Genomic DNA, 27,534 nt, shown 5'->3' with positions numbered 1-27,534 from the left:
CCACCTGCATCAACATTTCGTTGTCGATGCGATCAGATTCAATTCAATGCCACCACCAAATACCCCAGAGGAAGGCTTGCTTCCCCCTCAGTCGGAGCCCTCGAGAATCGCGTCCATTCTGGCGACGGCAACCCCACCTCCAGTAGATTCAGCGCCTGAGCAGGCCCCCTCGCCTGAGGCTGCTGCTACCACCACCACCACCACACACACAGTCGTCCCTTCGTCACCAGAGGACCCTGCGCTCCTCGAGATAGACTACCAGATCCTCGAGTATCTCGACACAGTAGATGAGACGCTTCTGTGCCCAGTGTGCAAAACACCATTTCATGAACCCATAACCACATCATGCGGTCACACATTCTGCGCCTGGTGCATCAACCGAGCCCTTGACATCCAGCCAACATGTCCCATCGACCGTCAGCCGCTCACAAAGACGCGTGACTATCATCGGCCACCGCTGATCATCAAAGATCAACTCGATCGCCTCAAAGTCAAATGCCCCAACAAGGGCTGCGATCACATCTGCCCTCGGGAGCATCTTGACAGCCATTATGAGCGCCGCTGCGAGCACACCATGGTGCGCTGCCCCGACGCCAGATGCAGGAAGAGAATTGCCCGCCGCCACGTCCAGGGACCTGCCAGCACCTGCATGCATCGCGAAGTGTCATGCCGATACTGTGACGAGAGGGTGGCGCTGGTGGATCTGAACACACACTACGACTTCCTCTGCAGCGGAGCAACAACAAAGTGCTCGGCGTGCGAAGCAACCGTCGTTCTCCATCGCATGGAGAAGCACTGTGCCGAAGACTGTCTGGAAACGCAGGTACGGTGCAAGTGGCACATTGCCGGCTGCAAGGTCGACGATAAACGGTACCTGGTTCAAGAACATGAGACTGGCTGCCCCTACGAGATTATTGGGGAACTCCTCAAGCAGCGGGCCGAGGACCGCCGGATAATCGACAACCTCACCGATCGCTTGGTGGCTTTGGAGACGGAGCGGCGAGAGCATCAGGAAAGACGCGCTCGTCGGCGAGAACTCTCCCGCCAGGCACCAAATACGTCCCACGGAGCAGACGCAATCGACCTCTCCGCTCCCGATCCCTCCACTTTCTTTTACGACATGGAATGGAGACCAGACCTTTCCAACGTGGGAGCAGGCGAGAATAGATCATGGGGCTCACCCGAAGACTACATGCTTGCCCGCTTCGAGCGACTGGAAAGCCGGATGGAGGACCTTTCCAAGCAGGTGGTTGAGCTGGATGCGCACCAGTCCATGAGTATGCTACAGCAGATCATGCCACTCAACCAGCAGCTCGTCGAACTAGGCAGCAAGGTGGGCGTCCTGAACATGCACACTACCTGGTTGATGAACATGCAGAGACACAACCATCTCCAGCAGCGAGCCGGAGCAGTGAGCTCGTCAGGAAGCAGCATGGGCAATTCTGGAATGGCGTCAATGTCGCAAATGTCATCCGCCAACGATATCAACAACAACTTCCCTGTCAGGTTAACAGAGGGCGGACTGCCATACCGGACTACAGCTAGCCGCCGGAACAGTGATGGGAGAGGAGAGCCACCTCCCCGGCTGTGAAGATACAATGTTGAATGTTGATCAAAGCGTACCGCATATTTTCTGGCGCTGGGTATGGACGGGAGGGCAATGTTGCCCAGTCATGAGCTGTGTGAGAGTTGTATGGCTATCGTGGATATGGCGCTATGGACGTAATGGGTTGCATCATGAATTAGGTATGCGTAATGAGGTTATTCAGAGATGTTCTGTGGGCAGGTCTCTTCATCTAGAAACAACAAAAATAGACGAGCAACTAATAATGAAGGAGGATGAAGCTTGAAGAATACAAAGAAGAAAGAAACATGCTATAGTCTACCTATGTCGAAGTGGTGATGCTCTCTAGGCAACGATAACGATAAGATAAGGATAAGGTTAGATTAGTAATGCCTACCATCAGCTCTCTCTTAAAAGGCGGAAAAGGCGTCTTCTGCGAGCTTCCAGCGCACACAGCGCCCAAAGCAGCGGCGGGCACAATTCAATGACAGGGCATATTCGTCCCAAGAATACTTTGTCCAGGCTGTCTTTAGGCTCCAGCTGTTAGCGCAACCTCCCCAACGTGAGCTGAGTTCCGACCCCGCCATATTTACTCTGGAGCTTCAGGCGACTTCCAAGGTTTTTGGCTTTCAAGGCAAAAAGTTCTAGTGTGTTGGTGGCTGCCGTTAAATCTTCTCTGCATTCCTTAAAGAGTCTTTCTTTTTTTTTTATCTGTCTGCTTCTGCTGTCAATTCCTAGACTTTTCCAGCACCGCCCGCTCGGCCGAATAAGACTGCCGAATCATCACGATGGATCCTACTGAAGAACAGCAGCCGCCAGCGGCCCCGGCCCCGGCCCCGGCCCCGCCACCAGCCCCGGCGTCGACACTGCCTGATGCGCCCGACCGAGAAACCATGGAGGCAATCCGTCGCCGAAGACTCGAGAAGCTCGGCGGTGGGCCCGGCAGCGCGGCTGGCTCGGGAGCAAACAGCCCATCGGCCACATCACCAACCGGTGGCTCACCAACCAGTGGGACACCCGTGCCTGAGAAGGCAGCCCCCATCGTTCCCATCGCGAACCGATCACAAACCAACATCACCCCTTCGCCGTCCTCCGCAACCACCCCAAAAGACAAGGTCGTCAACAGCATACTCGGGGAAGAGCTGGGATCTAAAAGACGGGCCTCGGAGCTGGAGGGTTCACCATCAGGAGCCCCAGCTCCACCACGGAAACAGACACCAGCTCAGGAATCCTTCGAAGACTATGCCGACCGAATCCTGGGGTCCATCTTCCGCATGACGGTGGATGCTGCACGCACAAAAGATGCCCACGGCCACAAGTTGACATTCTTGCCCAACCTGAGCCAGGACCTCACAGACGAGGTGGCCCCTCTGAAGCTGTCCCAAGACCGGCTGGAGGAGGCCATCATGGAGGCGGCCACAGAGTACCCAAAGGACAAGCCACTGTTTGAGTACCTGCTGGCTTGCTGGAAGCGGGTAGTCCGGACGCTTAAGGCGCTGAGGAACCCAACCCCCCAGAAGGAGGCCTTGTTGAAGGAGGCGAGACGATTGTGCTTTAGCAACTGCATCTTTTCGTTGACGATGCCGGAACTGTTCAGGTATTTTCTGTCAAAAACGGGTCAGCTTTTTGTTTGGTATGCTGACTTTTGTGGGCGTGAAGTCGGGAATCGAGCCCCGTGCACGACACACTCGTTCCTTATCTCTTGAAGGAGGTTGAGAACGAGAGTGGGCTGTGTATGGACTTCATCGGGGAGGCCGTGTCTCGATTCGATGAGGATGATACCATTGCGCCGCTGTTCACCAAGGCCATGGTTGATATCAGCAGCAAGCTCTCTACGATGACCATGAATGATGATTATAAGCCTTATGTTAATGTAAGTGAATCGAGACAAGCACGGTTGAAAAGATTGTGCTGACATTATTAGGCCCTGAAAACATATGCTAGATATGCACCGCTTCTGAATGAACTGGCAGCTCACCCGTGCTTCCAGATGGCGCAATCGGCACCGGGCATCGAGAAGAACACCCTTCTGGGCCCCTTCTTCAGGATATCGCCCCTGCAGCCAGAGGTTGCTGCTGTGTACTTTGCTGGGCCTCGCACCATGGACCCCAGACATATCGCGACGTCTCAGAGCGCCCTGCAAATGACCCTCAACACACACCAAGCCGACCTCAGAGATATCATTAATGCCTTTATTCGCGCCAGCAACCAGACACGGAACAAGGTCCTGGATTGGTTCGCCTACATCATGAACGTCAACCACAAACGAAGAGCCATGCAGCATGATCCCAGGGAAGTGTCCTCGGACGGCTTCATGATCAATGTCACCGTCATTCTGGACTACCTCTGCGAGCCATTCATGGACAGCACATTCTCCAAAGTCAGCCGCATCGATATCAACTACTTTCGGAGAAATCCAAGGATTGATATCAAGGACGAGACCAAGCTCAATGCCGACCAGGCCCAGTCGGACAAGTTTTACTCGGCCAAGCTGGAAGGCGACAACAACTTCATCACCGAGGTGTTCTTTTTGACACTCGCGGCTCACCACTACGGAAGCGAGGCAACCAATGCCAAGCTCAAGACGCTGGACAGGGAGATTAAGCACTTCGAAAAGAACATTGCCCTGATGGAGGCCGAGCGGCCCAAGGTGATCAACCGGCCTTTTGAGCTACGGCGGTTGGATGATGCTCTGAAACGGTATACGGCCATATTGGAAGCCTCCATGTCTCTTAGAATGTGCATCTCTGGCGTATCGCTGGAGCAAAAGATGCAGGCCCGGTCGCTGCTGTTTATGCGCTATGTCACGGTTTGGCTTTTGCGCGTTGCCAGCGGGACGGAGTACACGCCGGAGAAGCAGCTCACGCTCCCACTGCCAGCCAACCAGCCCGAGGCATTCCAGTGCCTTCCCGAGTACGCGTTGCAGGATGTTGTGGACAACTTCAAGTTTGTCTTCCGAGAGGTGCCGCAGGTTATTGTCAATGCGATCGGGGACGAGCTGATTGCGCTCTGCATCACCTTTTTGGAGTCGTCCGAGTACGTCAAGAACCCGTACTTGAAGTCGTCGTTGATCACGCTCTTGTACCAGGGGACATGGCCTAGGTATCATCTCAGCAAGGGGTTCTTAGGCGAGCTGATGACGAGCACCAAGTTTGCGAACCAGTATCTGCTCCATGCGGTTATGAAGTTTTACATTGAGTGCGAGCTTACCGAGAATGGGTTCTACGACAAGTTCAACATTCGGTACGAGATCTTTCAGATCATCAAGTGTGTGTGGGTCAACGACCATTACAGGCAGCAGCTGGTGCAGTCTAGCAAGTGAGTTTTCCTCTCTTTCGGTCGAGGCTGATCGTCATACTGACCAGTGGTAGGTCTAACCGGTCGTTCTTCGTACGCTTTGTCAACCTTTTGATGAACGACGCTACGTATGTTCTTGATGAGGGCTTGGGGAAGTTCCCCAAAATCCACCAGTTTCAGCTCGATTTGAAGAATCCAAACCTGTCGCAGCAGGACCGGGAGAGGTTGGAGGAGGAGCTGCGTGAGGCCGAGAACAGGGCCACGTCGTTCATGCAGCTTGCCAATGAGACAGTCGGCATGATGAGGCTGTTTACCAAGACTCTGAGCGAAGCGTTTACGATGCCAGAGATTGTCCAGCGTCTGGCGGGCATGCTGGACTACAACCTCGACATGTTGACGGGTCCCAAGTCCAAGAACTTGCGCGTCGACAATCCCGAGAAGTACCACTTTTCGCCCAAAACCCTGCTGCCCGAAATTGCGGACATTTACCTTAACCTCGGCTCCTCCCCCGCCTTTGTCGAGGCGGTCGCGGGAGATGGCCGCTCCTACCGCGACTCGACAATGAGGCAGACTGCCCAGATCCTTAGGGGGAAGCATCTGAAAGATGAGCACGAGGTCCAGGCGTGGGAGAGGCTGTGTGAGAAGTTCAGAAAGGCCAAGGAGATATTGGAGCAGGCCGAGATTGACTTTGACGACGCGCCGGCCGAGTTTGAGGACCCGATCATGGGGAGTCTGATGGATGATCCGGTTTGGTTGCCGTCGAGGCACGTGGTGGACCGAAGCACGATCGTGCAGCATTTGTTGAGCGATCCGAAGGATCCGTACACGAGGCAGCCGATGAGTATCGAGGATGTGGTGCCGCATACGGAGCTGAAGGAGAGGATTGAGGCCTGGAAGGAGGAGAGGAGGGCTGAGGCGAGGAGGGTGAAGGAGGAGAAATTGGTGGGGGTTACGGAGGGGGAAAAGATGGATACTACCGAGTAGAGTGTGTAGGGGGTGGAAGATAGCGTGTGGATAGGGGGGTGAACAGCGTATTGAGTTGATGGTGATATTTTTGCTTGGCTTTGGTTTATTGTGATAATTTATGTATTAGGAAAGAGATAAGGGGGGGCGTTGGGGGGGATAGGGCGTTGAGAAAGCAATGGGTAGGGAGCAGATTTGTGTTTTCTTGTTGTCTGGTGCTTTTGAGTGAGTGAGCATATGGTGATAAAAAGTGGTGCTTGATAGTGATTGTTCCCCGCTAATGTCTGGTTAAACCTGTTATCATGTGGTAAGGTTTGCCTTTAAAGACAATATATGGGCCTTTAAAGACAGTTAATAGGCCTTTAAACATAAGTCCATAGTCCTTGCAAAGAACTATAAGACCTTAAAAGAGAGTTGGCAGGCCTTTAAAGACAGTCAAGAGACCTTCAAAGATGTTTAAAATGCCTATTAAACTGCCTTTGAGGTACGTATATGGCCGGTGTCAATTACTCTTGGGGAGGGAGAGTGTGACTGCGAGCCCTGCTTGAGCATGTCAGTCAATCTCGAGAAGAACCCGAACCTGCCCATGATTTTATTTATTTATCAGTTGCACTACTCCGTAACTAGCTGGTGAACATGTCAAGCAGCACCAGGAATGGGTGTGCGTGTTAGTGTTAGTGGTCACGCTGCAATTGGTTAGCGGGTGTGCATTTTACCCGCTCCTGATGGGGTTAGCGGCCTATTGGTCACTAAGCGGTGGCGTGCCTCAGCGGGTGTGTGTTGTGTTATCAATTGATTGTTTCACACACACACTCTCTCTCTCTCTTTCGCTCTCTCTCTCTCTCTCTCTCGCTCAAAACATCTCATTATTTAGCATCATCTTCATCATTGTTTATCATTAATCCGCTAGGCAGTCTTGATGTAGGCCTCACATCTGTTCTTCATCCCCTTTCATCTCATCATTTGATTTTCATCACGCCAAAATGGCAGGCTCAATAACCACTCCTGTCGATGATGGGGGAGGGGTGCGCAAACAGTACTCATCACTCACCTCCTTCTCCTCTTCTTCTTCTTCTTCGGCAGCGTCCGGCCTGGCGATCCCAGCGGTGGTTCATGACGACCCGAACGATACCTCCCCCCTTTTGACCCCTTCCCCCTCCCCCTCCCCTTCGCCTCGAAAACGAAAAATCATTCGCGGCAGTCATTTCACCCCCCGCGCGCTGGCGGTGGGCCTCCTCGTCGGTCTGATAATCTGCTTCAGCAACATGTACTTTGGCCTGCAGACAGGCTGGGTATCAACAATGACCATGCCCGCCTCCCTCCTCGGTTTCGGGATCTTTAGGTTGTTGAGGGATCGATTAGGGGACCTGCCGTTCAGTCCGGTGGAAAACGTGCTTGTTCAGACTGTGGCGGGGAGCATGGCGATCATGCCTTTGGGGTGCGGGTTTGTTGGTGTTGTTCCTGCGATGGAGTATTTGCTTAGGGAAGAAGAAATGGGGCCGGTGAGGATGGGGTTGTGGAGGGGGTGTGTTTGGGGGATGGGGTTGTGTTTTTTTGGGGTTGTTTTTGCGGTGCCGTTGAGGAGGCAGGTGCTGATTAGGGAGCAGCTGAAGTTTCCGAGTGGGTTTAGCACGGCGGTTTTGATCAGTGTGCTGCATGGGCAGACGAAGGGGGTGGAGGAGGCGGGCGGGGAGAGAAAAAACCCGCATGGGTTTGCGAGTTTGGTTGGGGATGATGAGAGTTCTTATGGGGGGGAGGAGGTGAGGGATGGGGAGGAGGAGGATAACAAGAAATCCGAGGGGTGGAAGAGGAATGTGATACTGTTGATTGTATGCTTTTTGCTTTCCGGCATCTCGACTTTTGCGACGTATTTTTTGCCTGTGTTGAGGAACATTCCCATCTTTGGAAGTGTCGCGGCGAGCACGTGGCTTTGGACACTCAACCCGAGTTTGGCGTATGTGGGACAGGGAATTATCATGGGTCCAGCGACGACGTTGCATATGCTTCTTGGTGCGGTGGTGGGATGGGGGGTTTTGTCACCGCTGGCAAAGAACAAGGGATGGGCTCCGGGGCCGGTGTCGGATTGGGAGCATGGGAGTAAGGGGTGGATCGTTTGGGTTTCGTTGGCTATTATGCTTGCTGACTCCGTGGTGAGCTTGGGGTATTTGGCTTTCAGGTCGGTGAGGCTGTACTGGCCTCGGATGAAGAGGGTGTTGCCAAATAGCGTCAGGAATTTGCTGCCGGGAGGACGCCAGGGGTATGCCTCTTTGCTTAGGACCGACTCTTCTTCCGAGTCGGAAGATGGAGGCCCGTTGCTTGCTGAGACTGAGGAGGAGAAGGAACATGATGATGCGCCTCCTGACCAGCAGATCAGCAACAAGGGGGTAAGCATTGGGCTTGCTGCCTCGATCATCTTTTGCGTTGGGTGCATTCACTATGTTTTTGGAGACTTGGTGCCGCTTTATGCTACTATTACGGCGGTGTTTATGGCGCTGGTGCTGAGTATCATGGGAGTGAGGGCTCTTGGTGAGACGGACTTGAACCCGGTTTCGGGGATTAGCAAGCTTGCTCAGCTGTTCTTTGCGTTCATCATTCCGCAGTCGAACAAGTCGAGTGTCCTGATCAATTTGGTTGCTGGAGCTGTGTCTGAGGCGGTATGTTGATGCTCACACATTCTTTGGATCTAACTAACAGGCAATACAGGGCGCTCTTCAGGCCGGCGATCTGATGCAGGATCTCAAGACCGGCCATTTACTCGGAGCAGCCCCCAAGGCTCAGTTCTGGGGACAAGTCATCGGTGCTACTGCCGGAGCTGTGGCAAGCGCGTTCATCTACCAGCTCTACACTTCAGTGTACACTATCCCAGGAGACTTGTTCCAAGTGCCTACTGGCTACGTCTGGATCTTTACTGCCAGGCTGGTGACGGGTGAGGGACTGCCTCCGATGGCGAAGGAGTGGGCTGTGGGTGCAGCTTTGTTGTTTGCCGTTACGACAGCGGCTCGCACCTCGATGACTCGGACCAAACGACTGCAGGCGCTGGTTCCAGGCGGGATTGCGGTTGCTGTGGGGATGTACAATGTGCCGTCGTTTACACTGGCGAGGACAATCGGTGGGTTGTTGAGCTGGTGGTGGAGGTCGTACAAGGGGTGGCAGGATACACCGTTGATTGTGTTGGCTTCTGTGAGTTTCTCTGCATCTTGGATGAGGTGTGGGTTTAATGAAAGATGCTGACTGTGATTACGTAGGGTTTCATTCTGGGAGAAGGGTTTTTGAGCATCGTGAATCTGATCATGCAGAGCGCTGGGGTTCCTCATCTGTAGGGTTTCCTGGACTAGGTGGCGTTGGAGTTGGGTTTTTGATTTCTGGGACAGCAACATAGCATTAGCATGAGACGGCGTTTTAGCTGCTCGAAGCTATCACATCAGCGGTTAGATATGTATCCTGCATGAGGCATCAGTAAGCCCAGCGGGGTACCTGGAAACTGGCCTTCCTTATTTGATCTCCTTCCTCGAACAGTTGGGCGGAGACAACATCTCCCCCGTTGAAAGTCGGCATTCATTGCAATCTCCGAATGCCGCCATGTTCACAGCCTGATAAGTTGATTCCTATCTAGGTGTTCCGGTCCACTGTCCCGGTAACCCAGCCTATAAAAAGGGTTGCTTTTGGCGATTATGCAGTTGGCAAATAGCCCAACATCCCCAACCTCCAAAAACCATTTGTGTCCCCCCACCATCACTACGATCAACATATGAACACCGCCCACCCCTCCACCACTCTCCCCGTTATCCCCTTCTCTACCAACCATCACAACTAATATTCAGAATGGGCACCCTCACCCTCCTCCTCTCCTCCCACCTAGGCCGCGGCGTCCTCGCCCTGCCCCTCCTCTACCTATCCTACTTTTGCAACAAGAGATTCGACCGCGACACCCTCGTCGAGCTCGTGCCGCCCATTTTGGAAAAGGGGTTCATCCCCCACCCCTCCGGCCCAGTCCCAGTTCTGGAGGGTATCTTCCCCTGGAAACCCGCCAACGACCTCTTCCGCCCCATAAGCGTAATCTTCGCGCCCAGCACCCTATCCATAGACCCCCTAGCCTGGCACCAAATGCTCTTCTTCCTCGTCGACCTGGGACCAGTTTACCTCGTTTTACTGCTAGAGTCGTTCCGCGACGGCAACGCCTACACAGCAGCCTACCTAGCCACAGCATGGAACTTCGCCGCCCAGATCCTCGGCCTCGGTGTCCTTGCCCCGCTGTACTGCTGGCTACACTTCACATTCTCCCCCAGCACCAGCATCCTCGCCCTCGACCCCCGAAAAAGGCTCCTAAAAGAGGAATACATCCCCTTTCTGCTACCCCTTCTGGTGGCGCTGCATTACGCCTGGGTATACCACATGTTCTTCCCCCACAATCTCGACCAAAGACACTACTACACCTGGCTATGGCAGCCCGCCCCTCTTTGGATCGGTCTCGCAAATACCATTCTTGCCAAAACCATCCCAACAGGATGGGCAAAAGGGAGTAAGTTGGTTGGGAAGGGGGCGTTGAGTTTGGTTGTTGCGGGGATCAGCATGGTGGTTTGGTGGTACGTGATACTCCACAGCGGATTCTCCCTCTGGGAGGTTTTTGTGCCGGTGACCATGGCGAAGAGGGAGTTTGTGATAAGCATGAGGGGGCTTTTGCAGTATGATTTGCTCTGTTCGTTTGGGGGCTTGTTGGTTTGGAGTTTGGGGTTGATGGTTGATGTGTGGGCTGCGGGGGCGGTTGGGTTGGGGGAGTTGATTGGAGGTTTGGTGGTTGTTGCTTTGGCTGGTGTGATGGGGGGCCCGGGAGTTGCGATGCTGGATGCGTGGTGGTGGAGGGAGAAGAGGTTGGGGAGGCTTGCTGGGGGAGAGCAGAAGGGAATGTAGACGGGTAGAAAGTGGTGAGGGTCAGGGCTGTGTCAACATCGAAAAGGGGGGTCCCAGAACTGTGTTCATCTTTGAATACACACCTGATGGAGGGTGACTGCTCAAATTTGCGACTTGATGATAGTTAGTTATCGTATCTATTACCAGTCAGGCATCATGCCCAGAAACCGATGTTTCGTCAGAGAAAGGGGGAGCAACTACAGTATATACATCACCTTCCGCACCCACCTTTTAACAGCTCCGAATACTCACTCTCGCCATATTGGCCCTCCGGTCCTCAGTGGGACGAGTATTTGAGCTGCTCCCAACTGAAGGATTGGGCCAACAGCCTTCTCGATTCGATCCATATCCGGAGTAAGATCTTGCACGTCAAGGTTTTTGTAACCGAGTCACCCCTCCCCAACATAAGAAACGAGAGGGTTGGCCGGTGAGCCTTTTGCCTTAGCTATTCCATAGCTTAAACAATCACAATCTTCTTCCACTCCCCCTTCATCAACCTCGCATACTCCTTCCTCTTCTCCATCAAAATCTTCATCGCCATAATCGTCAACTTCACCTCCATCTCCGCCTCCCCAAACATATCCCTCATCGCCCTCGTCTCCGCAAGATTAGCCTCATTCACACTCATCCCTTCCTCATCCCCAGGCTCCCTCGGCGTCTTAGCAGGCACCTCCTCCCCCTCAGCCAACATCATCATCAGGTCCGTCATCTTCCAATCCCCGCGCCCATTTATCAAATCGTTCAAAAAGCCCCTACCACGCTCCAGCTGGTATTTTCTCATATTCAGCCACCAACTGCGGTGCCCTAGCCTGGTCATATACCACACCGGACACGGTATCCCATCCTTTGCCCATTCAGACTGCTCCTGCTCCCTCCCACCATCACCGTCAACGGCAAAACCCCCGCGCTCATCCAAGTTTGCCGTCATTCTAAACACCATCTCCTTCATATTCTTCTCCGCCGAACAGGTATACAGCTGTCTGACACTCCGGCTCAACCAACCTTGTCCAGGTTCTCCATCCTCAACGTATGCTTTTCGACCTTTCTCCTTTTCAAACATCTTGACCCTCATTATTTTCAGCTCTGCTGCCCTCCGCCCGTAATCATCACGTATGGCGCCCTCAACCGTATTCCCCAGCATCTTGGCTGCTTCCAAAAGGGACTCGATCGATTCCCAGAATAATTTCATCCGCTTGAGTGACTCTGCCAAGTCTTCCAAAAACAACACAACTGGTGCCATCAGATCAACCCCCCTCAACGATGGCAACAGGCTGACGATCGGCACTTCGCGTTGGATGAATTCGGTCCAGGTCGTCTCCGCGTGCGCCCCCAGAGCTTGCAACCTTGCAATCTGCGACTCGGGCCAGGTTCTCAATGTGGCATCTTGGAGTGCTGTCGAGTAAAGGTCACCCCACCGATTGTACACCATTTGATCCGTGCCAAACTGTTCCAAGAATTGTGGTTGGGTCAAAACCGATCTATTCCAGGGCTCAAACTTGGGTGGTGGAAATTGGCGTTGTTTGTCCTTGCGTTTGGCATTTGATCCGATGGTATAGCCCTTCTCACTGATCTTGTAGCTGTCGGGGTTGTACATTTCTTCCTCAGCAGTTCCCTGAAACATGCACACGCCCGTCTGCACTCTGACATGACAGGTGCTGACGAAGGAAAAGATGCTGCTGTTGCCGGATTGTGACTGTCGAAGGATGACGGGTGCATTGATGCCATGCAGGAACCAGACAGACAAGCAAGACGTGTCATCTGATGGTCCCATCATGGCCATCACGAAGAGAGGTCCGCGGAAGCAAGTCATGCCGCCGTGAGGAGGTGGCAATGATGGTTGATCGGGTAAAACTTGGAGGGTAGGATGAGCCGGAACGCGTGAGTACTGGTCAGAGGGGAGATCTGTGATTTTCATCCCAGGCAGAAACAGAGAGCCAGTAGGACCGTGGATATCGATGCCAGCAAACATGACTTTGCTGACGTCGTCCATAAACCAAGGCTCACGGATGTGCTCGGTCCTGTAAGAAGAGATCTTGTGGGCGCTCATCAGACTGGCTCGAGTGTCAAAAGAGTGAAAGGCGCGTATTTGAGCCATGACGTCCCAGTTTCGGGAGAGGATAGCCCAGTCCGGCACCCATGAGGGCAGCCCTGGGCATTTGGCATAACCAGCAGCGTACTTGAGAAGATCGGCCTGCTTATGATTTTTCAGTACAAACGAAGCGAGGCCTGTGTATCTATTGTGTGATCAATATCAGCAACAGCAACAAATGTGCTCAACTGGATGCATGCACATACACTTGCTCAACGGTGAGCGTATAATCGGCCACCAGACCGTCGGCCGCTGCGCCAGTGATAACCCCAAGAAGAGAAAACACCTTATCCCGTGGGTCGTAGGCCTGTGAGGTCCAGCAGTCGGTAATCAGCTGAAAAAGGTGCTTGGAGGTCTTGTATTTTCGGGTTTCGAATTCCTTAATCCAGGGGAGAAACAGGCTCACATCGCTTTTCTCGTCATAGACGGGCCATACCCGCCATGATCTGCCATTGGCCACCAAGGCTGTTTTTGCAGAGGCGATTTCCTGTATAATCCAACTTCGAAAGAAGTAGGGACGTTGCAGAATAGGTCCCAGGTCATCCCACTTTTGGCTCCAGTCCATCACTTTGGAAAAAACTGGGAGGTGTCTCGAGATCATGCTTCGTTCCGGTTTATCTTCACCGAGGTAAACAAGCACACGTTGAGCAGTGGCATAGATCATAGGCATGAGTTGAACTTGATGCGAGCGTTCAAGGTTGTCAAACTGGTTGATGCAAACGGTATCGACCCAGATGTAGCGTTCAGTGTGGGGAAGGCGGACATGACGAAGAGCAGCGTCGCAGTTTGTGGTGATTGGGAACACAACCCATTCCCTCCCCAGATACAACTTCTTGGTCCGGCTAGCCTGGCCGTTGGCATCGGCCCATGTGTAGGACAGAGCTTCATACTCGGGAAAGTATTTGAGCTCTCGGGTTTCCAGCGTACCGTGCAAAGGTTCCGAGCCTTTTCCCTTACCGAGGCGAAGCAGACGAATGCTGTCATTGCCCGTCACTTCGTCCGAGGGAACCAGGCTTTGGTGATAGGTGCGACACTGTTGGGCTATGGTGGACGACGAAGAATTGGATTCCAGATCCGACCCTATTTTTTCCTGTTGGACATCCAGTTGCAAGTCATCAGGTTTCTCGGTTAATAGCACGGACTGAAGCACATCTCCAAGATCGTTTCCGTCGCCGTCGGTAAGTTGCGTAACATATTTCACTGAATGGGGCCACGAGAGCGACAGGCCAGATCGCTTCCCGGAGAGAATCGGAATGGCTGGTGGTGTTTCACTTGGTTCAAGGTCGTCGAGGGGGCCCATTGAGCCGCAACTCATACAGAACGGAATGCCTTCAGCCAAGCTCACATCGGGTCTGCTGCATGATGCTTCGTGCCATGACGAGGAAGCCATCGCGGCTGCAAACCTTCATTGGAAGGTGTAGTCGACGTCCCGAAACTGAGCTGAGTCAAACTCGAGACCTCTGTCTGAGGCTCATGCGCATGTTTGAGTTTTGTCTTGGTGGGTTTGAGGACAGGCAGACGGTTGAATGTCAGCGATGCCTGCCTTGACTGGCTGGTCCAACAACAGCTGGTTGGTGAGCAAATCACAGCCATCGCCTCCAACGTGTGCCCCGCATGTCGAAGGATCGATCAACTCACCTTTGGTCCTCACCTCAAGATGGGAAGCACAGAATATGAATCTAGGTCCTGACCGCCAGAACAGTCCCGTCTGGATGGCTGTCGTGCAACGCAGGCACCGAGTGGCGTATCTGTTGCACACCCATCGCGATCCCTTGATGCATCTCGATTCCAGCATACGGACTGCCTATGTCGGCCAAAGGGGCCAAGCATCCCGTGACAAGAGCAGCTGTCGAGGCTACTCACATAACAGGTTTTCATTGGACTTGAGCGATGCCCTTCCTGTGGGCATGCAGAATGCCAAGTATAAAGTGTCGGAAGGCGGACATCAGTGAGTAAAACAATGATCCGAGTTCCTGCCAGTGTATGATTAGGTAGGCCATTAGGTAAACAAGCAGCAAGAAAAACATTCCGATCCCCGCAATGTCAGATGCTGATTCATTCAAAGGGAGGGGAAACCCGAGAAGAAGGTTTCGTCATGTGAAAGTTTGAGACACTCTTTCCGCCCTTTGGTAGAGCCGGATAGGGAAAGAACACACACGACTCGGTGAGAGTTGGGGTAGGTACCCGGTGGGAAAGGGGAAGGAAGGTACGGCCAGGAACCGGCAAAAGGACGGGAACCGGGAAGGTACGGGCTACGATGGTAGTAATAACTATAATGGTGGAATTATAGACATGAAAAACCATCTCGAATCTCCATCCAATTGTTGAACACAGAATCGAGATGATTGTCAAAATGCGACAAAGGATGAACTGGATCCAGTTAGCAGCCCGTGCGACATGCCGTCAGTGGGTTCATGCTGTAAGTGATCCATGACTGGCGCTAAACCCACCTGGAATCCCCTGTAAACTTTACCCCTCGGCTCACACTTCAGCCCCTCTTGAGCCCCGGTCGCCGCGCCTGGGTCCCGCTCTGGGCGGCAGAGAGGGCCCATTGAGCACGCTGCTGCTGGCTGGTGCCGCGGGTGGAGAGGATTTCTTTTAGGAACGACGGCGACTACCTTCCCATACATACAACTTTTGCTCCGTACACCTCCCGGCAATGCTTCCAACCTCAAGCCGCCCGGAGAGACGACCCCGTGGCCACCAGCTTCAATAACACCAAATCACGGATACTGCCCCGCCAACGCGCGCACCCCTTCTGGCCGAGGTGTCGAGTCAACAAAGCCGAACGACTGCTTCGCGAACCGAACGACACACGAGCCGCGGCCGACGCAGAGAGCGCAAAAAAAAAAAACAGGGGAACCCAGACCGAGAGAGAAGCACGACGACCGCCAGGACACCGCCAGTAGCAGCAGAACAGCGTCGGAACTGGCATTGAATGGTCGCGACTTGCTGCGAGAAGCCGCCGGCCCTGCTTAAATGAGCAACGAACTCGAAGCCCGTTGCGTAACCACGAGACCCAATGGGAGAAGAGTCCACTAGACAATGACGGCAACCGAAGCCATGGAGAGGACCGCCGGGAATGAGACCAAGGACATCAAGTCCGAGAGCAACACCAAGCCCAAGGATCACCATGCGCCTTCTACCGACGACCAACAGCAACACAACCAACACAACCACCACACCACCCACCACCAGACCCCCAAGAAGCGCCGCAAGGTCAGTCATGGTAAGTCTTGTCGAACCACCCCTCCGGCTCCACGATGGCTTCGGTCCCCCGGGAATGGCGTTTGTATGCTGACACCATTTGTTACAGCCTGCCTCTACTGCCGTCGATCTGTAAGTCATTTATCCCAGTGCGCCGGACACCACACCCCTGTCTCCAGCCACCTCTGGTCTTTTTTTTTTTTTTTTCCTTTGTTTCTTGATCTAAGTGAAGCTGGCTGCTGGCTGGGCAGCTGCCCCCCACGGAGAGCTTCCGTGGAGGAGAAGCGCCCCTGCAGCAGCGTGCTCGCATACACGACCTCACCTCTCATACCCACTATTCACAATGAGCACTACACACCATATACTGTATACGCATACATCATGCATGTATCGAGTTGTTACAGTGGCTAACCAGGGATGATTCCACCCTCGTCTACATACAGCACATGACGTGTGATCTTGTACGTACACTTATCCCCCTTCCGCCTGGTCGACGTCCCGTCCCCAGTCTTCCCGTCTGCTGCTTGCTGGCGGCCGGGATGAGACAGGACAGGGGCGGCGAACCATTGGCCCCAGCGCTTGAGCAGTTATTGACCCCAGGCCGTGCTGTGAATAGGCGAGACCATGTACGAGATGTGTTAAGCGGAATATCGGGCACCTGTGCCATGATGAGCCCCGTGATCAGGGGTCCAACAAGTCCAAGAGCGTCGTCGCCCCGTCTACTACGCACGGGTCTGCGTCTCAGTCAGACCTGGGCCGCGGCAACATGAACCAGACAGCGGCAGATGCCTTGAGACTGGCCTCGTTCGATGGGAGCTTGAGCTCCGGGACAGGATCAGCCGCCAGTGCCGCCTTCGATGCTGCTGCTGCGCTAGGCCAGAGTAATCAGCTACAGCTCGTGCAACCCACGGCGGTGTCCGGCCTCCAAGGCAGCACGCTGGGTAGCAGTATGAACCAATGTAGGTGCCTGAAAATCCCCCCCCCCAGTCCGTTCCTTACGCCAGGAGCTGAAAACCTTCCCTCCCAGTCGGCGGTTTCCCTGACTCCTGGTTAGCCTCCCAAAGCCATTATCACGACATGCACAACTATCACCCCAGCTTCGTAGTTCCCCATGAGGTGTCGAGTGAGTTCGACGTCCTGAACAACTACCTGCGAGCCAACATATTCGAGGACCCCGTGGCTGCGCCCGATGGTCCAAACCAAGGCCGCCCAATCCCGGGGTTTCCCAGTAGCAACTCCATGCCGCCCCCGGCCACGGCTCCGGGGGCCTCTCTGCCCACGGCCAATTCGGAACAATCAGCTGCGGTTTCCAAGGACAAGACCCGAGAATATTATCTCCAGGCAGCCGATCCCAGCGGTAATGCCGACGCGGATGACCGCATGCTCCAGGTTCTCACGGCCAAAGTCGAGGCTGGACTCCTCCAACCGTTTAACTATATCAAAGGCTACCAGAGTCTTCAAACGTATCTCAACGAGCACGTCAGCCCGGGGTCGAGACAAAAGATCCTCCGACAACTCGATCGTTTCCGGCCAAAGTTTCGCGAAAAGATGCAGGGGCGGGACCACATGTTTCTGACCATCAACGAGATGCAGATAGAGAGTTCCCTGATGGAGTACGACCGCGTCTTCGCCAGCATGGCGGTCCCGGCATGCTGCTGGCGTCGAACAGGGGAGATTTTCAGGGGTAACAAGGAGATGGCCGAGCTCATCGACGTGCCAGTGGAGGATCTCAGAAATGTAGGTGTTGGGTCGACCAAAAGGGGGCATGCATGGCTGGGTTGCTGATCCCGTCACAGGGCAAGACTAAACTGCACGAGATCCTGACCGAGGAGTCGGTCGTGCGGTATTGGGAAGAGTTTGGAACCATTGCCTTCGATCCGCTCCACGACACCCTTTTGACAGCCTGCACACTCAAGAGCCCCAATAAATCGTCGAAAAAGGTGGTGAACTGCTGCTTTTCTTTCAGGATAAAAAAGGACAACGCCCAAGTGTATGTGGTGGACATTCTCTTTTCTCTTTTGTCGTTTCAGTCTTGCTGACACTCCCCAGGCCGGGCTTGATCATTGGAAACTTCATCCCCCACGATCCTTAAATGTGGGATCAAGTCGTCGTTTATTATAACATACCCGCCCGACAGGGCAAGCATCAGGACGTTTCGTAGAACAGGGAGCATAATAAGATGCGGTGGGAGCATCGACAAAACAAAGACTATCCACACACGTGGATGTTTAGAGTCAGCTTGTAAAAAGGAGAAGTAATCAGGAAAACAACAAGAGTTGGATTGGAAGACGACAATGATTGATGGCTGGAGTTGATGGTTTGGAAAGGGATAGGGTTGATGGTTGACATCAGGAAGGTGCTGGTGGATAGGTAGCACCTTCCGTTCTGCTTGATCGCGCCTTCCACTGGATGGTTAGGTGAGGGCGGCCATTTGTCATAAGCTAGTCCACGTGCCTATCAGGCAGAGTCAAATTCAGCGTTTTCTGCCTCTCCTTCTGTCGCTGTGCCGACTTAATTGCGATGCCTCTGGTATCTATACACGATGCCGCCCCTTCGATCGACCATCTCCAGCCACGATAGGAGGCTCCCTTCTAAACCACTCCCGCCGACCAGGGGGGTCTCAGCGACAGGAGCAGGGACCGGTGTCCGCCCGAGGCTGTCACCTCCGCCCTTCTCGTCACCTCCTCCTCGATCGCTTGTACCTTCTCGACGGCCGACAGGACAAACGCACATGCTAACGACAGAAGCACCCGCTCCTACCCAGTCCAAGACCGAGAGGCGGATTACCCCCTGTGTCGAGTTTGCCAACAGACTGTTGAACCTGCTGTCTGTGCCGAATGATATACCTGCCGCGGAAGGGCTTACTGAGGAGATTACTGGACATATTGACAAGCTTCATTTGCTTTGCCAACGGCCTCAGCCCTCCTCCTCTGCGCAGCATCATCAGCAGCAGCACTCGCCCGAAGAAACTGACATTGATGGTGTTGGTGTCAGGCTGTGGAATTTATGCACGAGATTATGGCGGGACTGCAACGACCCGATCAACCCGCCTGAGGCCCCCAATACTCGGCTGAGGAAACTTGCGCTCTATGGCAAGGCGCTGGGGTTTTGGCTGGTGGTGTTTGCCCGCTCGGCCAGGAACAAGAGGAAGAGGAGGAGTGATCTGGTGGATGTGATCAAACTTGGTTTGAAGATAACAAGGGACTTGGTGGGGACGAAGGAGACGAAGCTGTCGGGGAATGCGCTGCAGATTGTGGCCGATCACAAAACTCATTTGCAAGATTTGGGACGGGAAGGCTGGATGGAGGAAGAGGTTAGTGAGGCGAATTGTTTGGAGGTGGAGTACTTCATCTGGAGGACGGCGCTGGCGTGGGTGGAGGGGAGGTTGGATGTTGCCGAGCATATGTACAGCAGTGCTGAGCGCCTGAGGGGGTTTCTCACGAGGGATTATACCGAGAGGCTGGCGGATGTGCTGTATGAGATTGGGAAGAGTCTGAGCGGGAAGGAGGACTATAAGATCGCGGTCAAGTGGTTGGAGAGGGCTAATGAGGTGGTGAATAGTGTGGGTGTTGAGCAGCTTACGAGGGAGGGGGTGGAGCTGAGGTTGGCGATTTTGCAGGCGTTGATTACTGCGTTGCTGGGGACGGGAACGGAGGAGAATTATGGGAAGGCGAAGAATTATGTTGATTTTGTGGAGGTGGAGATGGGGAATAAGATGGTGGTTTGTTTGTTGAAGTTGGAGGTCATGTATAAGACGCCTAATGCGGAGGTGTTTGATGAGGAGGGGTATGCGGATGTGTTGAGGCATTTGATTAGGAACTTTGATGGGAAGAAGGGGATGGGGTCGGGGGCGGAGTTCAAGTTGGTTGTGCATCATGTGAGGAGGTTGCATGATAAGGCTCCTGGGGCGGGGTGTGCGGTGATGGATGATTTTATTTTGGTGTTGAGGACATTGGGGGGAACTGGTGGGCAAGAGTTTATGGAGAAGGCGTTGGTGACGAGGATGTGGATGATGACGCAGCAGAGGGATTCGATGGAGACGGTGAGGAGGTTGGGCGAGTTGTTTGGGAATGTTGCGAGGGCTGTGAGCGCTGAGGCGGCGGTTGCTGCGCAGGCGGTGAGTTTTCTTTGGGTGGAAGGGCAGAAGAGAGAATGCTGATGATGATGGTGTAGCTGTTGTGGAAGAAGTTGGAGTTGTCGTATAGTCAGGGGGAATACGCGCTCGCCGAGGCTTGGTGTCAGTTGGCGTTGGCGCCCATCTTTGAGAAGGGCGGTCCTGGGAATAATGCAAAGCTGGAGAGGTAATTCAAAGCCATCCCGATGTTGAATTTAAGGACTGACGTCAAGAAAGAAAGCTTCTCCTCTGTGCTCTGGCCCGTAACAGCATGGAGACGGCAACAAGAGTCATCAACGACATGTCGGCTACGAGCTGGAAGGAGCCCATGACCGCATATCTTGCCTTCAAAGTCGCCATACGGACTGAAGACCGAGTATTGGCTGGAAAATGTCTCGAAACTATCAGTCAGACACCTGAACATGTCGACTTTCTGGGGGCTTGTATTGCAGAGTCCCAGAAGGCTGGGGACGTCATCTGTGCTATTGCCGCTCTCAAGAAGCTGCAGGATCGATATGAGTACAAGGAGCCGAATCCGATACATTTGCCGGCGTTGTTCAGGTGTACCATTCGACTATTGAACATGCTCGTTGATAGGGCAGACGCTGGTGAAAACGGGGTTGTTGAAGACCTTTGCGATATGTTTGATGCTGGTGAGCTACCCCTGAATGCCCATACTGGCAGCCCCCTGACCGATCAAACAGTCGTTGTCGCCCTCGAAAAGCAGAAGAAAGAGAATCCAAGACGCAAGCTGTTTACGGTTGACGAACTCGAGTGGTTCAGCCGCAACTCTTATAACCTCGCTCTGAAGAACACAACCACGTGGGACCTACGGTACATAGTCAGAATGCTCACCTCTTGCGTCCATATCACCGGCCACTTTCCGCCTGACATGGGAGGGTCTCAGCTTGTTGAGATGGGTTTGAAGATGCTCTTTTCCCGGTTCATCATTTCCTCGGCGTTGGTCTCCCAAGCAAGGGCGGAAGACAATGTCACGAAGCAACTAGAATATTACACCGCCATGCGAGAACATGTTTTGGCATTCGATACCGACCTTCCAGAGCTTTTGCCACAGCTAGACGAACACTCGAGGGATGACATGCTAAGGAAACACGCCACGCTGCTGACATTTGACTTTGAAGCCGCGGTAGTGCTGGAAGCGTGGGATGATTTGGGTGGGATTGTGCAAAGAGCAGTCGGCTGCAAAAGTGTGACGGCTTTTCAGGCTATGGCGGATAGTTTGCTCCGAGCGAGAGCTCCAGGACAAGGTAACCCCCCTGCCCCCCTTTTGCTACCCAAACAAGCTAACTAACACCCCAAGCAGTTCTGTACTCAACCATGCGAAAACTTGTCAATGAGATTTGGGCGCTCGAGGCGTTTGACGCGGTGAAATTGGCGAAGTATACGAGGTGTTTGTTCCAGGCTACGTTGCCGGTGGATGACGGGTTGGCGATGAGGTTGCTGGAGGAGGCGTGCGGAAAGGCGAGGGAGTTAAGGGAGAGCGAGGCTGGCTGGCCGGAGGAAGAGCTGGAGTGGATGGCTGCTACGGCGTTTAATCACGGGATTGATTGTTTCGCTGCTGGGGAGAGGGAGAGGGCGAGGGGGTGGGGGGAGGGGGCGGTGAAGCTGGCGGGGTTTTGTAGGGATGGGGGTGGGTTGGAGGGGATTTTGAGGGGAAAGTTGGGGAGGTTGGAGTTGGGCTAGGGGATGGCGTGGTTGTGGTGAGGGATATGAGCTATGTGTTATGGGGTGTCTGAGTGCCATTTAGACGGGGTTAGATGTGTGGTGGGAGAGGTGTGAGTTTGGGATTGCTTAGCTTTTTATAGTTGCTTAGCTGTTTCATAGTTGCTTTTGCATGGCTTTTTTTTTAACCTTGCATGAAAAACAGCCAACAGGCCTTTAAAGATAGTTGATAGGCCCCGAAAGAAAGTCGACAGATCTCGAAAGCTGGTCAACAGGCCTCGAGATAATTTCAACCCCTCTGATCCATCTTTTTCCACCCTTAAACCCCCAAAAAGCCCGCTCCTTCCCTTGTTGATCACCTATAATAGGCCGCCCATCACCTCACAGAACCGAACGCACAGCCCTAGTAGTAGAGGAATCATCTACCGCTTGCTTCCCTACCCATGGGGGGGAATACGGCGGCGGCGGCGGTTCACGTATCACACTCCCCTCCTGCTACTCCTCCTTCCCACTCTCATGATTGTTGACACCGTCCCTCCCATCCCCACTCAATTCTGCCCTCTCTTGTCCCGATGAGGGTCTTCCCGCCATGGCACCAACCTCCATTCCAGCCCGGAGCAGCTCCCCTCTTCTTGTTCTCTCCTCCTGCCCTTCCCAAAGTTGGTCTTGCTTTTCTAGATGGAGTTGTTTGGCGCGCTCCTCTTGTCTTTGTGACCAAGGGGATCCAGGTTTGGAGTTGGTGGGGTTGTTGTTGTTGTTGTTGTTGTTGTTGTTGTTGTTGTTGTTGTTGTTGTTGTTGTTGTTATTGTTTGTGGGTGTGCTTGCGGGCGCGGATGTTGATGTATAGAGCGGCGAGGAAGGTGATCACTATGACGAGGGAGGAGATGACAATGAAGGAGATTGCGGCGGGCGGGTTGGAAGAGGGGAGGGGGGTTGTGGTTGGGGTGGAGGTGCGATTGTTCAAGTTGAGGGTGTCTGAAAAGGGGTTGATGGGGGAGACGATGAGGTAGGTTGGGGAGCGGTGCGTGATGGTGGTGAGGGTGGTGGGTAGAGGTAGGGCTGGCATTTTTGCTGTGGGGTGGGTGTTGTGGTTGGTGATGGTTTGATGAGTGGGTTGTGGTGGTGGTGGTGGTGGTGGTGGTGGTGGTGGATGGTTGATGGCTGATGGTGGTGGTGGTGGTGGTGATGGTTTGATGGTGGTGTCACCAGATCTGTCGTTTTTTTATGGACGGAAGAGAAAAGGATTCAAACTCGAGGACTGCACTTGGAGGGCAAGATATAGCTACCGAGGGTGTAAACTTTACTTTGATGGCGTTGCCCTTTACCTTTTCAACCCATGGCACGCCCCTTTGCGCGATAACCTTTTTTACCTCTCTAAGATACTGTCCGCGGTGGTAGCAAAGCAACATGTATTATCAAGTTCAAGGCAACAGTATAGTATCCTGAACCACGCTTCAGCCATAGAACCTAGATAAGGTATCCAGCACACGCTCAAACACACCTCACAATCCTACCCCTCCTCACTCCACCCCCTCTTCCTCTCCCCCCCTTTAGACCCCTGCCCTCCTCCTCCTCCTCCACCTCCTCCCCCTCCCCCCTCTTCCCTCTTCACGGGTGTCCCATCCCTAACCATCCCCCACTGCCCAATAACCCTCCCATTCCTCCCCTTCCCCTCCACCCAATCCATCCCCCCTCCAAAAAACTCCTTCCTCCTCCTTGCCTTTTCCACCACAACCCCAAAGTCGTCCATCACGGGATAAACCTTCTCCGCCTTCCCTCCCTTCATAACCCGCTCAATAATCGTCTCATTCAAATAAGCCAGCATCTCCTCGTAGTTGAAAACTTCCGAAATGGGCAACAGAAACGAGCTCAGAAAGCGGTGGGTGTGATATGGTTGGTGGACGTATGATTTTATCATTTGGCAGCGGTTACATTGGCCGGTGGACGACGACGACGACGAAGAAATGCACACCGGGCAGTGAGACGTGAAATTGGTTGTGACCTCTTGACGGAGGGGGTCCATAACAGGGGAGGGTTTACTTGGGGACGGTGGCTCGGGTCGTGAGAGTGAGAGTAACTGTTGTGATGATGGCGGTGTGGGTTGGGTGGAAGCTGTTGGGGTTTGAGACTGATGCTGCTGCTGCTGCTGGGGGCCGGAAGAGGCAAGTGATGTCTCAGAGTAAAGCTGCTGATTCGGAGGGTTGAAATGTCCTCTTATCTTCATTTTGGGCGGGGACATGGATTGGTCTTGAGTTGCTGCTGGAAATGATGACTTCTCTGGCTGTCGGAATGAATATGGCGGTGGCGGGCCTTGAGGGTGGTGGTGGTGACGATGGGATGTGACGGAGGGGCCTGTTCTGCTTGTCGCATCGCTTCCCCCGCCTGCTTCGGAGGGTATGGCATTGAGCCATGAGGGGATTCGGCGTGTGCCGGTTGTGCGGTAGTGGGAGTGCGAGTTGTCGTTGTTGTCATTTGGGTTTTCCATTTTGGATGATGTCGAAAGTCAGAAGCGGTCGGAGTGAGGTTCACGATGTTCAAGACAATAGCTTGACCAGGGGGTTCCGATCTATGCCGTCACTGACGTGAGATAGTGCCAGCAAAATCCTGTGCCGTGTGACGGCCCTAATTGGTAAGAGAACCGGATCTTGGACTGAGAGTGGCAACTTGACTGGGTCCGAAAGCTCTCAACGCAAAAGCCTGCAAAACCGGTTGACAACACCATGGAAATTGTTTAAACCGATGAAAATGGGGCTGGCGACACCTAATATTTACATGATCGCCTGATCGGGTCAGGTTGCCCTGACAACCTGCTGGGCATGACTCTTCAACCTACATGAAAGGGGTATACATATTTCTAAACAGAAAACCCCGCCGTATCCTGACCCTACCCATCCAACCACCCCAGTATCCTAATCATTCATGTACACGTTATTGTGTGAATCGATCACAACCATTTTTCTGTCATCTTCCTACTTCTTCTTGTTTGATGCCGGTGTTCTGTTCCGCAATCTTCCAAGCCATGTCGACTGTGGCTTTTCTTCCTTCGGACTCTCGTGCTCGAGACTGAAACTGCCCGAAAACATGCCGGTCAGTTCGTTTCTCGGGTCATCCGGACCTGGCTGCGCAAAGAAGGTTGCTGGAGCAAATTCTGGCGCGGGCTCATAGTGCCGACTGCTAGTCAACTGCTTCTGGGGCGTCCCAGTGCCCCGGAACTGAATTTCTTGACCTTGCACCGGGCTTGGTCTCAGTCTTGGTTGGTTCGGAGGGTTAAATGCTCTCTGCGCAGGCGTTACTGGAGCCGGCGGGACTTTGTACCAGAACGGACCCTTCTTGGGTTCTACTGGGGCAGCCCCAAACGGCTGAGCCTTGCGTTGGCCCTGAGTGCTGAAAGCGCGATGCGAGGAGACCTGCTGTTGCGGTGGCGCTGGCTCCCACTCCATTTCTGCAGAATAATTGACCTGCCTTTGAGGGGGCTCCTGAAAAAAGGACGGTGAGACAAGATTCATCGAGTCAAGCTCTTGAATGCTAGTAAGAGAGTTGGTAAGCTGCTGGGCTTCCAAGGTATGTGTAAAGCCCATTCGTGGTGCACGCGGCTCATCCCTCGCGCGTCTGAGGGGTGACAAATCATAGACAGTAGATGCTGCTGTGCTTGGTCGTTTTGGTTCTGGAGGGGAGCTCTCAATATGCTCCAGCTCATCCAGCAGATCTCCCAGAGACTTTATGGTGTCCTTCTTCGCACTGGAGGCTCTGGGTTTGGCTCCGGAAGAGGCAGGCGTCTTCTTTGCGACTGGTCTCCCCCGTAATGAGGACTGGTTTGATTGTTTCGCGGTTGGTTTGATTACAGGCAAAGGCTTGAGGCCGACCGACTGCCATGACATCAAAAATAGCTGCTTGCTGATTAGTATCTGATCTTGGACATGAATAGATGGATGGATAGCACATACTATGGTGGCAGCAGTCGCGCCGATGATTTGCAAATTGGTTTGGAAGGGCAACTTCCGCAAAGCAGCATTTGCAGAGTCTGGAGCAACACGCAAATATATACGCGAGAAGACGGCAATAAACTGAATCAAATACCAGCGAAATAGCCCGGTAACCTGCCTGCTGTTTCCAGCTATCATATCCAACAACCGTGGATTCCACCAAACCCCCAAAACTGTGGCTCCAATGCTCCATTTCAGCAATGTGTCTGACAATGGCAGCCAAGAGGAATATGGGATCTGGTTGGTGTTTGTGGTAGAGAGCAAACTATGCCACACAAGTTGTAACACAAAGCCCAACACCCACAGCAATCTCCCAATGCCGTTCAGTATCTTTATAGGCATCCTCGACTGGATGTAAATCTTGCGCCGAATGTTGGAGTTGCGGTCCATCATGCGCCGAAGGGTATCGGTCTTGGCTGTGTAGGCCGCCTGGTCTAGACGCTGCCGGACTTTGGGCTCACACTCGGCACACATCTGGGGATAGATGCGCTCTTGGGTAATGCGAAACTCATCAAACTGGCTCTCTCGCTCCCCGTTGTCTGAATCGTCGGACTCGTCCGAATCGGGAAGATATTGGGCAAGACTGGCACTCAAAAGACGTTGGTTGTTTAAGCACGTCTTGCAAAAGACTGAGTTGGCCGGGCTTGCTGGAGGGGACCCAGGGCGTGGGACAGCGTATCGAGGTGCGGGCGTCGAAGTATTAGTTCGTGCCACTGGAGGGTCGACCGGCTCGCCATTCTAGTGTCATGTCAGTATAGAGGGGCCCTTTGACAGGAAGGATAGAACTCTACCCTATCGCGATAGTTGTCGGCATCGCAAGAGAGACACCGGAAGTGTGTTGTACTGCCATCGTTGCGCAGTTTGGTGGTATGGCCACAGTAAAAGCACGACAGGTACTGCGGTCCAAATAGGCGTCGCGGCGGCATGGTTATTTGATGTTTGGTTGAATCGGCATATCGAGACGCGATTGACCAAAGGAAGCGACAGAAGCAATGTGATCGTGGGGCAGTTCCAAAAGGTATTTCCAGGAAAGCTAAAGAGGGAGGGAGCTTGCGCGGCGATTCTGCCGGGCGGTCGTGTTTTCCAGCAGCACTCAAATGCGCGGTCGGCAGGGGAATGCATTTCCCCACAACACCGTCATTGTGTCTTGGCACAAGGCACGGACCACGTGTGCCTGAATTCGTTAACTTGTAATTGCACGTCTTTGTAACTTGACCCACCACATCGAATTGCTGGCCTCTTCACGACTTTGACTTACAACTTCAGCTTCCATTCATCAAATTCGGTAGCGGGAGGATTCTCTTGCTGTGCGGCAAGCTGCTAGAATATTGAGTTCAGAAGCTCCAAGCAAGCAAGCACAGACTCTCCCAGTTCAGCGACGAGACAGAGAAGCCAGATTGGGCTTTGAGCGTCTCAATTCACACCACAACCAGTTCGTCTCCCACCGCAGGCCTGCTGTAGCTTCTCGACTCATTCGTTCTTGAACAAGTTACTAACTGGCCACCAGCAAGATCAATTTCACTCAGACATTAGATGAACACCACCTGCCATCTTGCACCATACGCACATTACCACAGAATAGCCGTCACCCATTTCACCTTTGAGCATCGCTGTATTTGATTCGCAAGTTCAACACAGACTTGGTGTCTGGAGCATCCAACTGCATATGTTCATCCGAAACCTGGTTTGAAAGTGTCCAAGTATATGTCGATAATCATTCTTCAGC

General features: G+C 53.5%; 9 protein-coding genes across 9 annotated transcripts; 6 read left to right on the top strand and 3 right to left on the bottom strand.

The window, feature by feature from the left end:
- Window positions 1-46: 46 nt before the first annotated feature.
- On the top strand, window positions 47-1,591 carry QC761_306390 (uncharacterized protein; the record flags this gene model as incomplete). Its single annotated transcript, XM_062877780.1, has 1 exon — window positions 47-1,591. The coding sequence occupies one exon, from the start codon at window positions 47-49 to the stop codon at window positions 1,589-1,591; it is 1,545 nt and encodes a 514-aa protein (XP_062733587.1).
- Window positions 1,592-2,352: 761 nt separating this feature from the next.
- On the top strand, window positions 2,353-6,078 carry UFD2 (Ubiquitin conjugation factor E4; the record flags this gene model as incomplete). The annotated part of the gene is made up of 4 exons (XM_062877779.1): window positions 2,353-3,161; window positions 3,224-3,437; window positions 3,489-4,882; window positions 4,936-6,078. The coding sequence occupies 4 exons, from the start codon at window positions 2,353-2,355 to the stop codon at window positions 5,843-5,845; spliced, it is 3,327 nt and encodes a 1,108-aa protein (XP_062733586.1). The 3' UTR covers window positions 5,846-6,078.
- A 574-nt stretch (window positions 6,079-6,652) lies between these two features.
- OPT8 (OPT superfamily) lies at window positions 6,653-9,144 on the top strand (the record flags this gene model as incomplete). Its single annotated transcript, XM_062877778.1, has 3 exons — window positions 6,653-8,478; window positions 8,528-9,004; window positions 9,070-9,144. Exons 1-3 carry the CDS (start codon window positions 6,808-6,810, stop codon window positions 9,142-9,144), a joined length of 2,223 nt encoding a protein of 740 aa, XP_062733585.1. The 5' UTR covers window positions 6,653-6,807.
- A 492-nt stretch (window positions 9,145-9,636) lies between these two features.
- Window positions 9,637-15,302, bottom strand: QC761_306350 (uncharacterized protein). Its single transcript, XM_062877776.1, has 2 exons — window positions 13,028-15,302; window positions 9,637-12,966 (listed from the first exon to the last, which is right to left on the bottom strand). The coding sequence occupies exons 1-2, from the start codon at window positions 14,209-14,211 to the stop codon at window positions 11,190-11,192; spliced, it is 2,961 nt and encodes a 986-aa protein (XP_062733583.1). The 5' UTR covers window positions 14,212-15,302; the 3' UTR covers window positions 9,637-11,189.
- QC761_306360 (uncharacterized protein) lies at window positions 9,647-10,732 on the top strand (the record flags this gene model as incomplete). The annotated part of the gene is made up of 1 exon (XM_062877777.1): window positions 9,647-10,732. The coding sequence occupies one exon, from the start codon at window positions 9,647-9,649 to the stop codon at window positions 10,730-10,732; it is 1,086 nt and encodes a 361-aa protein (XP_062733584.1).
- On the top strand, window positions 15,143-18,120 carry RDS2 (Transcription factor; the record flags this gene model as incomplete). The annotated part of the gene is made up of 8 exons (XM_062877775.1): window positions 15,143-15,240; window positions 15,314-16,050; window positions 16,138-16,160; window positions 16,472-16,489; window positions 16,645-16,987; window positions 17,056-17,765; window positions 17,825-18,018; window positions 18,078-18,120. Exons 2-8 carry the CDS (start codon window positions 15,867-15,869, stop codon window positions 18,118-18,120), a joined length of 1,515 nt encoding a protein of 504 aa, XP_062733582.1. The 5' UTR covers window positions 15,143-15,240; window positions 15,314-15,866.
- A 450-nt stretch (window positions 18,121-18,570) lies between these two features.
- SPO22 (sporulation-specific protein 22) lies at window positions 18,571-21,846 on the top strand (the record flags this gene model as incomplete). Its single annotated transcript, XM_062877774.1, has 5 exons — window positions 18,571-20,145; window positions 20,202-20,301; window positions 20,376-20,795; window positions 20,847-21,410; window positions 21,467-21,846. The coding sequence occupies 5 exons, from the start codon at window positions 18,571-18,573 to the stop codon at window positions 21,844-21,846; spliced, it is 3,039 nt and encodes a 1,012-aa protein (XP_062733581.1).
- Window positions 21,847-23,335: 1,489 nt separating this feature from the next.
- QC761_306320 (uncharacterized protein) lies at window positions 23,336-24,310 on the bottom strand (the record flags this gene model as incomplete). Its single annotated transcript, XM_062877773.1, has 2 exons — window positions 23,336-23,497; window positions 23,522-24,310. The coding sequence occupies 2 exons, from the start codon at window positions 24,308-24,310 to the stop codon at window positions 23,336-23,338; spliced, it is 951 nt and encodes a 316-aa protein (XP_062733580.1).
- Window positions 24,311-24,794: 484 nt separating this feature from the next.
- QC761_306310 (uncharacterized protein) lies at window positions 24,795-26,910 on the bottom strand (the record flags this gene model as incomplete). Its single annotated transcript, XM_062877772.1, has 3 exons — window positions 26,600-26,910; window positions 25,770-26,546; window positions 24,795-25,712 (listed from the first exon to the last, which is right to left on the bottom strand). The coding sequence occupies exons 1-3, from the start codon at window positions 26,732-26,734 to the stop codon at window positions 24,795-24,797; spliced, it is 1,830 nt and encodes a 609-aa protein (XP_062733579.1). The 5' UTR covers window positions 26,735-26,910.
- Between the last annotated feature and the right edge of the window lie 624 nt (window positions 26,911-27,534).

Source organism: Podospora bellae-mahoneyi, chromosome 3 (genome assembly GCF_035222275.1).
Source record: "Podospora bellae-mahoneyi strain CBS 112042 chromosome 3, whole genome shotgun sequence".
Lineage (NCBI taxonomy): Eukaryota > Fungi > Ascomycota > Sordariomycetes > Sordariales > Podosporaceae > Podospora > Podospora bellae-mahoneyi.
The sequence above is the reverse complement of the archived record's forward strand: the minus strand, read 5'-3'. Positions and strand labels throughout refer to the sequence as shown.

Bases quoted from the DNA above. Each gene is read 5' to 3' on its own strand.
- QC761_306350 (XM_062877776.1), bottom strand. From the start codon at position 14,211: ATGGCTTCCTCGTCATGGCACGAAGCATCATGCAGCAGACCCGATGTG. The intron at 12,967-13,027 runs GTATGTGCATGC...ATCACACAATAG, and splicing joins ACGCTCACCGTTGAGCAAGT to ATACACAGGCCTCGCTTCGT.